Here is a 16,175-nt window from a genome sequence, read left to right on the forward strand (position 1 = left end):
AAACCATGGGCATAAATGCAGTATGGGGGACAGTGAGCTTAGAAGCAGCATGGAAAAGCTTTATTTTCGCCTCTGTTCAACCTGGCAAGATTATCCAAAAAGTCAATAGGATCAAAGACTACACTAATCACGGTATAACATTCAAAAGGAGAGGAGGTATTATCTTTTTCTACTCTGACTAGACCCAATCAAGAAAGGTGAGTTTGGTTTTGAAGCCACACACCAAAAAGAAATGAATGGAAGGGATCAGAGGACAGAACCCACGATAGAGAGAAGACCAGAAACTGTGCCCTGTTGGGGGAATCTTAAGTGCAGAGAAAAGAGGCCCGGGAGTCACACAGTCCTGATGTGCTGTAATGGGGAGGAGGGAAGCAGCAGTTAAAATTAATGTCATTAATGTCATGAACACAAAGAAGGGAACAACAGACCCTGGGGCCTACCTAAGCGGGGAGAGTGAGAGGAGGGAGAGGAGCAGAAAAAATAACTACTGGGTACTGGGCTTAGTTGCAATGTGTGCAACAAACCCCCGTGACATGAGTTTATGTCTATAACAAAACTGCACATGTATCCCCAAACCTAAAAAGTTAAAAAATAAAAATATGAGGTCGGGCACAGTGGCTCATGCCTGTAATCCCAGCACCTTGGGAGGCTGAGGGGGGCGGATCACCTGAAGTCAGGAGTTTGCAACTAGCCGGGCCAACATGGCAAAACCCCATCTCTACTAAAAATACAAAAATTAGCCGGGCGCGGTGGTAGGTGCCTGTAATCCCAGCTACTAGGGAGGCTGAGGCCGGAGAATCGCGTGAACCCGGGAGGTGGAGCTTGCAGTGAGCCAGGCTCTCTCCCTTGCACTCCAGCCTGGGTGACAGAGTGAGACTCCGTCTCAAAAGCAAAAATAAATAAGTAAAAATAAAAAGCTGTTGAAAATTAAAATATCACAACAAAACAAAAATCTCAAAGGAAAGGGTGGAAGGTGAAGTTGACCAAAGTGCCCACAAAGTAGAGCCAAAAGACGAAACTATGGAAACTGGGAGAGAAAAGCGAAGGAAAATCAGGAGACCCGTTCAAGAGGTCCCACATTAAATAACAGTTTAAGAAAGACGGAACACAGAAAATGTAGGGGAGGAAATCACTTCCATTATGATTCAAGATAATTTCCCCAAACTGAAGGACATGAGTTCTGTGACTGCAGGGGCTGATCACACTACACACAGAATAAAAGTGCATCACAGTGAAATGTGTAAGACTGAGGAGAAAGAGAAGTCCTACTTGGAGGAAGAAGAAACAGTTTCTACGTCAAAGGTCAAGAATCCGAGTATCAGCAGTCACACGGGAGCCAGAAGGCAATGAAAGCAGCGACTGCAACATTCTGGGGAGGGCTCTTTCTAACCTAGAAGTCAACACTCAGCCAAAATCCCATCAGCTGTGAGAGAGCAGAATAAAACCATTCTTACACATACAAGGTTCTCGAAAGATGAACGACTTAATCCTCCTTTTTCCAGAAAGCTACCAGAGGATGCAGCCACCAGGATAAAGAAATATGCCAAGATAGGAGAAAAACGGGATCCCAACAAGAGAAAACGAATCCCCAGGATGATGGACCTTCTCAGATGACATCCGCACAGCAGACCTAGAGAGGAACAAATCTAGATTAAAGCAGATCAGGATTCAGGAAATACTTCCTTGAGAAGACACGAAGTTGATAGAATGCCCATGTGTTTCAACGTATTGAACGTTTCTGCTAGAGGAGATTTAGACAACTGGCAGAGAATCTGGAACTAAATTAATGATAAAAGACCAAAAATTAGGAAAATAAAAGTGCCTATTCAATTGTTAACTCCGAAGAAAATAAAAAGATGTATAAGAAAAAAAAAAAAAAAAAGGCCAGATGCAGTGGCTCGTGCCTGTAATCCCAGCACTTTGGGAGGCTAAGGTGGGTGGATTGCTTGAGTCCGGGAGTTCAAGACCAGTGTGGGCGATGTGGCAAAACCTCCTCTCTACAAAAATATACAAAAATTAGCCAGGCGTGGTGGCACGCACCTGTAATCCCAGCTAGTCGAGAGGCTGAGGTAGGAGGATCACTTGAGCCTAGGAGGTCGAGGCTGCAGTGAGCGAAGACTGCACCACTGTACTCCAGCCTGGGTGACAGAGCAAGACCCTGTCTCAAAAAAAAAGAAAGAAAAACAAAAACATGGTACTGTATGGCACAGCAATGTACAGAACTTACGTAATCATAGTAAGGTAAAGGTCAAAGGGAGATTTAAACAAAATGGACAGAATTGTAGCGGGAGGACAGGGGACGTGCATGCACGGGCAAGGATGGGAAGGTGAAAGACAACTGAAGTCTCATCGCTGATGGTGAAAATAAAATAGATAAAGCCTAAAACTGAGAACAATCACAAAGAACATAAACATATTACTTGGTAATACAGAGTTAAATACTCAAGAACCAGCTAGAGTTGAAAAGTAATTGTTCTTGGGGAATAAGACATTGGGGCAGGACAGTAGGAAACCAGTGTTTCTTGTTCAAGTCTTGTTGGCTATATACTGTGCGCATGTATAACTGATAAAAATAAAAGCCTACATTTTCTCCTTTTTTTTTTTTTTTTGAGCCACCAGGCTGGAATACAGTGGTGCGATCCTGGCTCACTTCAACCTCTGCCTCCAGAATTCAAGCGATTCCCATGCCTCAGCCTCCCGAAGTAGCTGGGATTAAAGGCATGCACCACCATACGTGGCTAATTTTTGTATTTTTCGTAGAGCTGGGGCTTCGCCATGTTGGCCAGGCTGGTCTCGAACTCCTGGCCTCAAGTGATCCACCTGCCTTGGCCTCCCAAAACGCTGGGATTACAGGTGTAAGCCACCTCGCCTGGCCAAAACCAACGTTTCCAGAGTGTCCAAACATGGGGATAGACTGAATGAGATTTAAAACTTTTCTTCTGAAGCAGTGTGATACTTCATCTCCTCTAAATAAATTTGAGCAGAAATGTACCAACACAAAAAGGTGAAGATCATTAACTGAAAAAAGGAGGTTACAAAAGAATAGTAGAGAATGATCTTACGTTAGTTTGAAGAAAACTAACTTCGAGATCAGCGTAATACTGTGCGTGTGTGTGTGTGTACACATAAAAAAGACCTGAAAGAATAAATATTAAAATGTTAATAGTGGACCAGATGAGGTGCCTCACACCTGTAATCCTAGCACTTTGGGAGGTTGAGGTGGGTGGAACTCACTCACTTGAGGTCAGGAGTTCAAGACCAGCCTGGCCAACATGGTAAAACTCCATTTCTACTAAAAATACAAAAATTAGTCAGGCCTGGTGGCACACACCTGTAGTCCCAGCTACTCGGGAGGCTGAGGCACAAGAATCGCTGGAACCCGGGAGGCGGAGGTTGCGGTGAGCCGAGATCATACCACTGCACTCCAGCCTGGGTGACAGAGACTCCATCTCCAAAAAAATAAGACGCTAATAGTGGTAATATAATGTTTTGTATTTTCTTATTCTTGCTTATCTGTATTTTTAATTTTCTGAAATCTACATATATTGCTTTGGTAATAATAAAAAAGAATTTTTAAACATTAAGAAATTTTAAGCACAACCCAAATACAAAAAGTGGAGCAGGCCGGGCGCAGCGGCTCACGCCTGTAATCCCAGCACTCTGGGAGGCCAAGGTGGGCGGATCACAAAGTCAGGAGATCGAGACTATCCTGGCTAACATGGTGAAACCCCGTCCCTACCAAAAATACAAAGAATTCGCCGGGCATGGTGGCAGGCACCTGTAATCCCAGATACTCAGGAGGCTGAGGCAGGAGAATGGCGTGAACCCAGGAGGTGGAGCTTGCAATGAGCCGAGAGCACACCACTGCACTCCAGCCTGGACGACAGAGCCAGACTCCGTCTCAAAAAAAAAAAAAAAAAAAAGGTGGAGCCGGTGGGGGAAGGAGGAGGTGGCACAGAGCACAGCCTTGTATTCCCTGAGGCCCCGCGGTGTGACCACTACACTACCAGATACTAGCTCCTTCCCAACTTGTTCATATTATAGCATACTGAGAAAATAACGATATTTGTAAGACTCAAGGTCTGAGGAGAGTAGCACAGCTATCATTCATTCGGTTGGGAATGACACACAGACTGGGAAACTCTGAATCAATATTTGGGCACTCGTTAAACGCCAGGCACTGAGTAGAGCATTTTACATGCTACAATGTCATTTATTCCTCATAACAGTAACAGTACTATTAACCTCCCCATCTTATAGTTGTACAGAGAGGTCAGGTAACTTGCCTGAGGTCACACAGCTGGTGTTTGCATCTAAGGCTCCAGGGTTCATGTTCTTCACCACAACTCCCTTCTCCTTCCTTTGACCAGATAACCCCTGGAGTTGCTTACCGTCTGGAGACCAAATGCTTAAAACCTCTTAGCGCCATTACTTTCCTCCATCTGTAAAACTTGCTTTCAGCACCTTTTGTCCAGGTGAACTCCTATCAACTCTAGAAGTGAGACGCACTCCCTCTAAATCTCAAGGTAGTGCTCAAGTCCTCCTTCCACCAAAACTTCCACAAATCAAGCACTCCCTGCACCTCCAACTTCCTACACAATTCCTGCTGTGTATCGCTAATAAAAATTCTATACAACCAAGGCTATAAAAATAAATCTTTTTTTTTTTCTTTTTGAGACAGGGTCTCCATGTACCACCCAGGCTAGAGTGCAGGAGCGTGATCACAGCTCACTGCAGACTTCATCTCCCAGGTTCAAGTGGTTCTCCCACCTCAGCCTCCTGAGTGGCTGGGACACGCTCAGCTAGTTTTTTATTTTTTTTGTAGAAACAAAGCCTCACTATTTACCCAGACTGGTCTCGAACTCCTGGTGTCAAGCAATCCTTCCGCTCTGGCCTGCCAGACTGCTGAGTTTATAGGCACGAGCCACTGTGCCAGGCCATTTTTGTTATTTTTAATAGATTCTATTGATTCGTCAATAGTTAATGAATATGATAAAAGGGATTTTCGAACAAAACAAAAACAAATAATTTTGGCTACGGAAAAAAATTACCACAGCTTTGTGAACAGCTTCACCAAATAATTATGTAATTTCCTAACACTCAGAAACTGACTGTCTTAAGAAAAGAAATGTTCAGGTTCGCTACCCAGGAGTCTGAGGTGGGAAGATGACTTGAGCCTGCGAGTTCAAGGCTGCAGTGAGCTGTGGTCATACCGCTGCACTCCAGCCTGGGTGACAGAGACAGAAACTGGTTTTTGTTTTTTTAAGTATGTTTACATAGTCTCCCTAAACCTCAGCTTCCTCTTTAAGCTTGGGTTTTCTTGACGGTAAAATGGACTTAGATGTGAAACTGGGTTTAGTGAGGATTAAGCAGGATAATAACGTAAACAAATTCTATAAACTAAGGAGTACCCTATGTTACCTATTGCCATCAGTTTTGAACTTTAAATGTATCTTCAAAATCCTGGCCAAAAGACTTCACAGAAGCCCATTTACTCATACATTCATTCAGCACTGTCTGGTAAGTTGCCATTATATATACGCGCACACACACACAATATTAATATTACATTATATAAGTACTATATTATCTATAATACATATGTGTGCGTATGTATAATGGCAACTTATCAGATTATATGTTATATTAATATAACATACAATATGTAATATATAATATTACATACTATATGTAATATTATATATTATATATTTTTTAATATATATATACCTGATCCTGTGCTTGGTTCTGTGGATACAAAGATGAATATGGCATACATAGTCCTTTCCCTTCAAAAACCTCTCAGCCTAGAAGACAGATCTGTAAACCAACAGCAGCAGTGTAATAGGTGTGATAATTATGATACGAGAACTAAGAGTATCAACTATTTACAACAGCCAATGTTAGTCAGCACCAGGCAGAGTTCTAAGCCCTTCACACGGATCAACTCATATTTTCCACAACAACTCTAAAGGTAGGTACTACCTTTTTGCTGGTGAGGAACAGAGAGGTTAAGTATTTTGTTTAAGGCATATGGTGAGTACATGATGCAGCTTGAATGTGAGTCTTGGACTGATTCCAGATGCCACAATTAACCACTATACCAAGGGCCAACAGTCATTCCAGGGATGAGAAGTCCAGGACGGGGAGGGGCATTTGGGGAAATGGCCCAGAGAAAAACAACCCTTAAACTGCGCTTTAATGGATAACTAGGAGTTTGCAAGTATATGGTGAGGGAGAGGCAATCTCAGGTAGAGGGGACAGAGTGTGAGCATACATAAAGACTGCATGGCAGATGGTGAGAACTATAAACTGCCTGGTGTGGCTAGAAAGGAACAGGGCAGGTGATGCAGACAGAGCCAGAGGTCAGAATAAAAAAAGCCTGGCAGATCCAGGATAAAGAGCTCAGATATTACAGTAAGGGCACCATGGAGCCACTGGAGACTATTAAGGGTGGAGAGTGCTGATCACCCCAGATCTACATAAGTTCTCTTATATATGGGACCTACAAATCTCTTAAAGTATGTGCCTTTGTGCCGGGCGCGGTGGCTCACGCTTGTAATTGCAGCACTTTGGGAGCCCAAGGCGGGTGGATCGCTTGAACCCAGGAGCTCAAGACCAGCCTGGGTAACATGATGAAACCCCGTTTCTACTAAAAACAAAAAAATTAGCCTGGCGTGGTGGGGGGCACCTGTAGTCCCAGCTACTCAGGAGGCTGAGGCAGGAGAATTCCTTGAACCCAGGAGGTGGAGGTTGCAGTGAGCTGAAATCACACCACTGCACTGCAGCCTGGGCAACAGAGTGAGACTCTATCTAAAAAAAAAAAAAAAAAAAAGTGCCTCTGTACTGCCTGAATCCGTTCTCCAGTGTCTCTGAGATTGGTCAGTCACCTTCTGTTACACACCAAGAAACAATGCAATACTTTTTCTCATCAGTTACAATGTACTCTGATATTTTCTCTATTGTTTTTTTTTTTTTGAGACGGAGTCTTGCTCCATCGCCAGGCTGGGCGCGATCTTGGCTCACTGCAAACTCCGCCTCCTGGGTTCAAGCAATTCTCCTGCCTCAGCCTCCCAAGTAGCTGAGACTACAGGCGCATGCCACCATGCTCAGCTAATTTTTGTATTTTTAGTAGAGACAGGGTTTCACCTTGTTGGCCAGGGTGGTCTCGATCTCTTGACCTTGTGATCCACCTGCTTTGGCCTCCCAAAGTGCTGGGATTACAGGCATGAGCCACCACACCTGGCTTGATATTTTCTATTCCATTCCATTCTGTTTCATTTTTTTAATAAGCAGGTTAAGACTCACTAAACAGATTTCCAACCCACTAAAGGGGCAGTATGAAACACACTGCCTTTGGAATGTGGGGCCCAAAACTCATCTCAGTACTCTAGGTCTAGTCTAACAGTGCAAAGCAGAGTAAGTCTACCTTTGCCTCCCTAAAACCAGAGTAACACTCCCTGTTTCCATGAAGCCAACATCCATCTCCACACAGATGCTACCTGGTCTGCTGTACTCTTCCTCTTCCTCCCTAATTCAGGGCTCTTCCTATACCACCTTCCCACTACGTGCTCTGCCACCCACATGACACTATTTTGGCAGCACCCAAGTGCAGGCACTATGACAGGCACCAGGTGGGAGACAAAAAGTTTAACAGTGTCAAACTAAAACAAGAAACCTGGATTACACGATTGTGACAGATTTACCACTTATTCTCCATGATGAGATCTGGAACAAGACTCTTGGCCTCCTGAAGTCTCAATTCGGCATCTTGCCCAACCTTTTTTCCCCCTAGCTTGTTGTAAGGATCCAAAAGATTATGAACAAGATGATGCCTAGTAAACTTCAAAAAAACATTATTACAGCCAGGTGCGGTGGCTCACGTCTGTAATCCCAGCACTTTGGGAGGCCGAGGCAGATGGATCACCTGAGGTCAGGAGTTCGAGACCAGCCTGGCCAACATGGTGAAACCCTGTCTCTACTAAAAATACAAAAAATTAGCCGGGTGTGGTAGCAGGCACCTGTAATCCCAGCTACTCGGGAGGCTGAAACAGGAGAATTACTTGAACCCAGGAGGCAGAGGTTGCAGTGAGCAGAGATCGTGCCATTGCACTCCAGCCTGGGTGACAAGAGCGAGACTCTGTTTCCAAAAAAAAAAAAAAAAAAGGCCAGGTGCAGTGGCTCACACCTGCAATCCCAGCAGTTTGGGAGGCCAAGGCGGGCGGATCACAAGGTCAGGAGATTGAGACCATCCTGGCTTACATGGTGAAACTCCGTCTCTACTAAAAAAAATACAAAAAATTAGCTGGGTGTGGTGGCACACGTCTGTAGTACCAGCTACTCAGAAGGCTGAGGCAGGAGAATCGCCTGAACCCAGGAGGCAGAGGTTGTAGTGAGCCGAGATCGTGCCACTGCACTCCAGCATGGGTGACAGAGCAAGACTCCGTCTAAAAACAAAAAACAAAAAACAGTTAAGTTATTACAATCTAGTTAGAAAGCCGTATTGATCCACTTTGTGGACAAGAGACAGAAAAGTGGGCTGGCTGAACTACAGATTTCCATCTATTTGCCTTAGCCTGAGGACAGCATGAGAAAGGCTCAGGCCCTCATCCATTCCTGTTTAACCTCCTTAACTACTACTGGGATCAAGACCACGTTACATACATGAAAATGGTTACCAAAAGCCTCACAGACCAGGCCAGGAGCGGCGGACCACGCCTGTGATCGCAGCACTTTGGGAGGCTGAGGCGGGCAGACTGCTTGGAGCTCAAGAGCTTGAGACCAGCCTGGGGAACACGGCGAAACCTCATCTCTACAAAAAACACAAAAATTAGCTGAGTGTTTGGTGGTGGGCACATGTAGTCCCAGCTACTCGGGAGGCTGAGACTGGAGACTCGCTTGAGGCTGGGAAGTGGAGGCTGCAATGAGCTGAGATCGCAACACTAGAATGCAATGCACTGGCTTAATGGCGACTCCACTTGAAAGAAATACACTCCATCAGTCAAAAACTCTGGATCTGATCTTACTTCTGCCACTGACTGGGTGGGTCACATATCCAAGGCCTCAGGTTACTCATCTGTAAGAATGTCCTTGTCTACCTAGCACTTTGAGAGGCTGAGGCAGGCGGATCACTTGAAGCCAGGAGTTAGAGATCAGCTTGGCCAACAGGGCGAAACCCCATCTCTACCAAAAATGAAAAACACGTATATATACTAGCCGGGTGTGGTGGTGCACGCCCGTAGTCCCAGTTACTCAGGAAGATGATGCAGGAGAATCACTTGAACCTGGGAAGCGGAGGTTGCAGTGAGCTGAGATTGTGCCACTGCACTCCAGCCTGGGTGACAGAGCAAGACTCTGTCTCAAAAAAAAAAAAGAAAGAAAGAAAGAAAAGAATATCCTTATCTAAAATAAAGTATTTAAAGAGCTGTAGGTTGGGTGCAGTGGCTCATGCCTGTAATCCCAACACTTGGGGAGGCTGAGGCGGGTGGTTCACCTGAGGTCAGGAGTTTGAGACCAGTCTGGCTAACATAGTGAAACCCCCATCTCTACTAAAAATACAGAAATTAGCCAGACATGGGGGCAGGCGCCTGTAATCCCAACTAATCGGGAGGCTGAGGCAGGAGAATCGCTTGAAACCGGGAGGCGGAGTTTGTAGTGAGCCGATACTGTGCCACTGCACTCCAGCCTGGGCGACAGAGTGAGACACTGTCTCAAAAAAAAAAAAAAAAAAAAAAAAAAAAAAGACTGTTATAGAGGCTGGAATAAACATCTTGGAACTGAACTACAACCATAGAAAACAGTAACAGTACCAATTACAACACTTACTGAGCAGTGAGCAGGTGAGCTTGTTTTAATGGGTGAGGCAACTGAGATGCTGTGGTCAAGTAAGTTGACCAAAGTCACCTGGCTTGAGAATGGTGGACTAGAACTTGCTCACAAGCAGGTTGGCTCGAGGCCCAATTCTCAAGCTCAGTCTAAAGAACAGCAGAATGAGCAGACTCGTAACATGGCAAACCTGCTGATGCTGTGACAAGCTAACTACACCCGCCCAGGTTGTTATGAAAGGGGTCCCTTTTTGGAGGAGGGGAGGGGCAGCTTGCAGGCAATGAGTACCAAGGTCCCAGCCAGTTCAGGCTCTAGACTAGGTGCTAAAGTATCATTCTCAAGATGTGCCATGCCCTCTCACTTCAGTATATTTGCATATGCTATGCCTTCCAAACGAAGTATCCCCTTCTTCCTTTGCCAGGCAAATTCTTCCAGCCTCTCAAGCCTTGTTTTGGTGAAGCCTTTCTCAAACTCCATGCTGCTGGTAAGTGCTTCTCTGTGGTCCTTGAAACTGGAGTGGGCTTAGGATGGAGCAAGGAGCAGACAAGAGAGAATGAGAGCAAAGGACAAAATTCCCACACACGGGAAACAGGATAATACAGTGGCTGCTTAAAGAGCACTGGGAGACAAGGGTAGAAGGTATAAGAGTGTAAAGGCTGCTCCACTATTCAGATGGGATTCTGAAGGCAATGGGGAGCCACTGAAGTTTCTAAAGCAAGGCAGTACCATGGTGAGGTGGTATTCTGGAAATCAGGGAGAGACAAAAGAGCTGTGTGGCCTTTCCTCCAAAGCTCTCCTAGGTCATGAATTTCTCCAAAGAAACCAATACCATCAACTCTCCCACAGCAAAGCACGCAAAGCCGAAGTGAGCAAAAATAATCTCCACTCGGCCGGGCGCGATGGCTCAGGCCTGTAATCCCAGCACTTTGGGAGGCTGAGGCGGGCGGATCACAAGGTCAGGAAATCGAGACCACCCTGGCTAACATGGTGAAACCCCGTCTCTACTAAAAAATACGAAAAATTAGCTGGACGTGGTGGTGGGCACCCGTAGTGCCAGCTACTCAGGAGGCTGAGGCAGGAGAATGGCGTGAACCTGGGAGGTGGAGTTTGCAGTGAGCCAAGATTGCGCCACTGCACTCCAGCCTGGGCGACAGAGACTCCGTCTCAAAATAATCATCATCTTCATCATCATCATCATCTCCACTCACCAAGGATCTTTCCTGTACTGCCTTATCACCATCCACAGCCAGCCATCCCTTACCAAAGACATCCTGTGTACAATGGTAGTGCAGGCAGGTGGCTGGCGGCCTCAGCCTAGTTGCACGACAAAAGGCCAGACGGTATGCTCCAAGTGCCAAAGGATCTGTACAGAACAGGTAACGGGAGCCTCAGGTTTAGGGCTGGAAACACCATTAAGGAGACACTATCTTAATCAAGCCACAGAAGACATGGTGCTGACCAGGTGACAGTGCCAAGGTGGGGAATCTTCAAGAACTGACAGCAAGGTCCATACACAGGACAAAGCAGGCATCCCACTAGCCAGCACAGGGCTCGTGCAGGGGGAAGATAAATTAGGTAAGGGAGTTAGGGACAAAGCAGGTATCCCACTAGCCAGCACAGGGCTGGTGCAGGTGGGGAAGGGAAATTAGGTAAGAGAGGTAGGCTGATGGGGTTCAACCAATTCAGACAAATACAGATTTGGTCCCTCAGGTAGTGGAGAGCCGAGGGCTCCCGGCTGAGGGCAAGACAAGCTGGCAGCCTGCTGTTGCTTTAAGGTGCACACACACAGCTCTTACAGTCTATAGTCTTAAAAGGGCGGATAATCAAATCTGCATATTCCTGCGGGCAGAGTTCCTGGGCTCAAAGCCATTCTAAATAAGTTGACTAATACTTTTCACATAATAATACGAAGATGGGCATAGGGCTTTTCTACAAACTTCCTGTACACCCAAAAGTGCCTAAGAACCTTTTAAAGTTTTCACGAAAACCGTATTTAACTGTTTCCTTCAATGTCAAGAAATATTTTATTATTAAAAGGTTACAGACTGAATATAAAATACTAGGTTTGAGTGTGTGTGGACTACAACTTCCACAGTCCCCCAAAGCACCTGGGCATTGGCAGCCACCCGGGACTGTGCTAAGACAATGAACAGAGATGAATCAAAAAGGCCCTTCCGTTACAGCTTACCACCCCACGAATTTCACAAAGCAGGCACCAAAACTATGTGGCAAATTAGTAAAACGGGACCTATTCATATGAAATTTCACTTTAGGGCCATCTGTTATCACCCTGTGCTCAGCACACTTTTCTGCCCTAGATTTTCTAGAATCATACTCTAAGGGTATAAATATCTAATCTATAACCTCTGATGTGAAATAAGAACTTAATTTTAATTCTATTTCCCCTCTACATGGCAGTCAATTAAATATTGCTCCCTGTGAACACACTGAAGAGTCCTTTCTCCCTGGACCACACCTACCACGAGAAAAGGTGTGTTGTACTATAAAATGATAAGGCTTCAGACTTTGGTCCATGGTCCAACTCCAAGAACTTCTTCATAATACCTCCTCAAGTAACTGAGGTCACAGGAATTTGAAAGCAAGACAGCTGCGTGGACACTAATGGCAGGGTAAGCTGGGAAGCCAAAGAAGAAACATGGAACACTTGGAAACTCTCAGCACTATAATAAACCATGCACAGCCATGGCAATTGTTCTACCATGTCAGCTCTTATAAAAATGAATGACAGAAACAACTTGTCATTCTAGTTGCTACCATAAAGACATTCTATTATTTCACAAGCCCTTCATCTTGTAGTAAAACACAGCAATATACTCTCAAAAGCTTAGATGCAGATTAACAACACAGAATTAACTGTGTAAGTATACACAAAAGCATATACTTACTCAAGTCTAAGGACAGACATTTTTAAAGCACGGAATCAAATGCATGGCTAATTCTTGTATTGTTTGGCTAGTCCTAACTTACTAGTCCTTACAGACAGAGCAGCCATCGTGAGATTATCGAGAGAGGGTAGCCACTGTGAGATTATCACGATCAGGTTTTTAAACCTAGGCTAAGCCTCACTCACAGAATTGTATGACCTAGCTATGGGAATCAAAGACTGCCAAATATAACTCAATATTTTCTCTCCCCTTCCTCAATAATTAAGTCCTGAGTTTTAGCTGAATATATGGCCATGGAAAAAGAATCCCAGCCTCTCCCACAGCTGAACGCAGCCATGTGACTGAATTTTGGCCTATGGGATGTAAGCTGCGCCCGTAAGAGAGTGAGCATAGCTCTCTCCTTCCGTTTTCCCTTTCTTGCTTGTTGGAATGTGGAAAATGACAGGAGAAGGAGTCAATAGAATTACCAAGTGGAAGATGTCTGTGGAGGATGACAGCACAAGATGGATGAAGCCATGTCCCTGATGATGATAAAACTGCCACTTCAACCCTGGACTGCCTACCTGAACATTTTCATAAGAAAGCAGCCTCTCCGTTTAAACCACTGGTGCATTAGGTTTTCTGTCCCTTGAAAAAGATGTGTCTATCCCTAATACACCATACCAGACTTCTTCCAGATTCTCTGGACTTTGGACCTTTGTGGATACAATTTCCTCTGCCTGAAACGCTGTTACTACCTCCTGTAACACTGTCTGCTTTCAACATTCACCTGTGGCTGAAATGTTAGGTTCTCAGGTAACTCTTGCTTGAGCTCTAGGTGAGGTTAAATACACTTGCTACTTATGCCTTATACCTTCCCTTGGTTAACATTCACCATATCTTACAATTACTGGGTTAATACCTGTCTCTTCCACCACACTACATACTCTTTAAGAGCAAGTATCTGCTTTGTCCACTGTCATCCAAGTGAGTGGCACTCAATATACGCCCAATAAACATTTGCTCAGTGAATAATAATGCCACAACCCCTCAGTGATTTCTGAACCACACCTTGACCTTATGAACTCTACATAAAGTTCTATTTCTGTCAGATCTCATCTCAGAATGTAAACGGTGTTTCTCTCCATTTGCCTTTGCACAAATCTGCAAAGTGCCAACTCCTTGAACAGTTCTGCATGGTTCTTTCCATGACCACTTCATACTCTTATAATACAGATAGATACTAGAGGGAAGGTGCTACATGTATTCTTGGAAAAAAAAAAAAAAAAAAAAAAGGAGATCTTTCACTAACTAATATGACTTTTTTTTGAGACAGAGTCTCGCTCTGTGGACCAGGCTGGAGAGCAGCGGTGCGATCTTGGCTCACAGCAACCTCCACCTCCTGGGTTCAAGTGATTCTCCCACCTCAGCCTCCCAAGTAGCTGGGATTACAGGCACCCACCACCAGGCCCAGCTAATTTTTGTATTTTTAGTAGAGATGGGGTTTCACCATGTTGGCCAGGCTGCTCTCGAATTCCTGACCTCAGATGATTCTCCCGCCTTGGCCTCCCAAAGTGCTGGGATTACAGGCATGAGCCACCACACCCGGCCATGACTATTACTTTTAAGGGCTGGGATGCCTTAAAGGCACTTTTTTCATAAGAAACACACAAACTACATTATCTGAATTCTGGCCATGTACAGGAAGACATTCTTAAAATATTTTAAAAGCCTCTGATTTTCAAGTAAACAGAATCGTTTAAAGGCATTACAAGTACCTGCTGGTTTACTGCTTTATGTACTCACCCTTCGTGGCCACTGAAGATTCTACATGGTTGGCTGACTCATTTTCACAAATTAAGTACCTTTTTTGTCATACCGTGGAGTTAAAAGAAATAGGATCCCAGGAAGGAGGTAGTGAGACATTAAAAACAAAAAATAGGGTGGGGGTGGGGGGAGAGAGAGCATCAGGAAGAATAGCTAATGGATGCTGGACTTAACACTTGGGTGATGGGATGATCTGTGGAGTAAACCAGCATGGCACAAGTTTACCTATGTAACAAATCTGCAAATCCAAATCCTGCACATGTACGCCTGAATTTAAAATAAAAATTGAAAGCAAGAAAAAAAAAAAAAAAAAAGCAAGAGATCCAGGTGATAGTCTCAGTTTTACTAATGATTCACTGGGTAACCCTGGATCAGTCTTGTCAACTCAAAGTGAAGTACCCAGTAGATAACTCCCAAGATGCCTTCCAAGGAAAATATTTTGTGGCCAAATCAATTTGCTCTTAATGATTTAGCACACATGATCTTGGTGATTATATGAAGAACCGTATAATTACAAGTATTCACTTGTAATTGCGAAATGACGTAGGAAACCCGGTATTTGCCTATCAGTTTCAGATCCTATGAAGGTTTAAATGAGTCTAACATATAGTTCTTTAAGGGTCTACAAACCAATGTGTATTTTGGGAAAGCTAGTTTTTGCATCAGGAGGATAGGTTTCAGAATGTGAGCCTTTCCAGTACGTTACTACTGTCTTTCCACACTCATTCGGTGCCCACACTGAATTCGGAAGGTGCCGTGTAAAAACGTGGACAGGACAATATAAAAAATGGTTTTCAGCGCCACTCCTCCTATCCTCACATCTCTTTTCTCTCCAAACTGTTCTAGAACCTGATAAAAGGTCTCCAGAGAGTAGCGTCCATCAACTGCACAAAGGTCTGCATTACAACATACAGAGACATCTGGGCTTGTCCAGCTCTTCAGAGCAAGGACGGCCTCATGCAGGCTTTCCAGACCTCTCACACAGGACAGAGACGAAGCAAACGCCTGGTGAAAAGCTGGGAACACCTCATATGGGTCCCCGCGTGGCCTCTCCAAAGCAAATGCCCACCTCTTCCTTTAGTCCCCTGGGGGCGACCGCCCTGCCCCACCCCCGCAGTCGCCTGCCGGCCCTGACCTCCTCGAACTGCTCGCTAGAGCAGCCGGCGCCGCGAGCCTCCAGCAGCTCCCGGAACTGCTCCAGAGTGACAGACTCTTCGCCGCGGCCCAGCCGCTCTTCCAGCCAGCGAAACAACGCGCCGCGATGCCTCGACACCAGCGACTCGCAGGGGGGTGTGGGCAGCAACGCAGCGGCAGCCTCTCGCAGCCTCGCCGGCTCCAGCAGCGCCGCGGCTGGCGGTAGCGCTGGAGCCGCGAGGCCCGGGCCGGGGGTCGTGCCCGAGACCGCGGCCCAGTCCTGGTGTGGGCCCCAGCCCTCGCCCCCGGCAGCTGCCGCTTCGTCTTCACTGCTGTGACTCGGAGCGTTCCCCATGAGGTCTCCGTCTTGGGCGCCCGGCTCTGCAGCCGCCGCCGCCTCCCCGCCTCGACCTGTCAACCTCCGACAGCAGCCGGCGGGCGGGGACGGGGAGGAGACGACGGCGGCGGCTGCGGCTTCCGGCTTCCTGGCCGTCAAGCGACGAC

At 45.7% G+C, this 16,175-nt stretch overlaps 1 protein-coding gene across 2 annotated transcripts in view; it reads right to left on the reverse strand.

Moving 5' to 3' along the window:
- Positions 1–16,126, reverse strand: part of LOC105472088 (zinc finger ZZ-type and EF-hand domain containing 1) — a 139,950-nt gene extending 123,824 nt beyond the window's left edge. Inside the window, exon 1 of one of the 2 annotated variants that reach the window (XM_011725043.3) lies at positions 15,673–16,125. In XM_011725043.3, coding sequence (XP_011723345.2) covers positions 15,673–16,026 — 354 coding nt within the window. In that variant the 5' untranslated portion in view covers positions 16,027–16,125. Of the gene's footprint in view, positions 1–15,672 lie in introns of both variants that reach the window. The other variant, XM_071082168.1, reaches the window with a different exon arrangement.
- Positions 16,127–16,175: the final 49 nt, after the last annotated feature.

This window comes from Macaca nemestrina, chromosome 17, assembly GCF_043159975.1.
Source record: "Macaca nemestrina isolate mMacNem1 chromosome 17, mMacNem.hap1, whole genome shotgun sequence".
Lineage (NCBI taxonomy): Eukaryota > Metazoa > Chordata > Mammalia > Primates > Cercopithecidae > Macaca > Macaca nemestrina.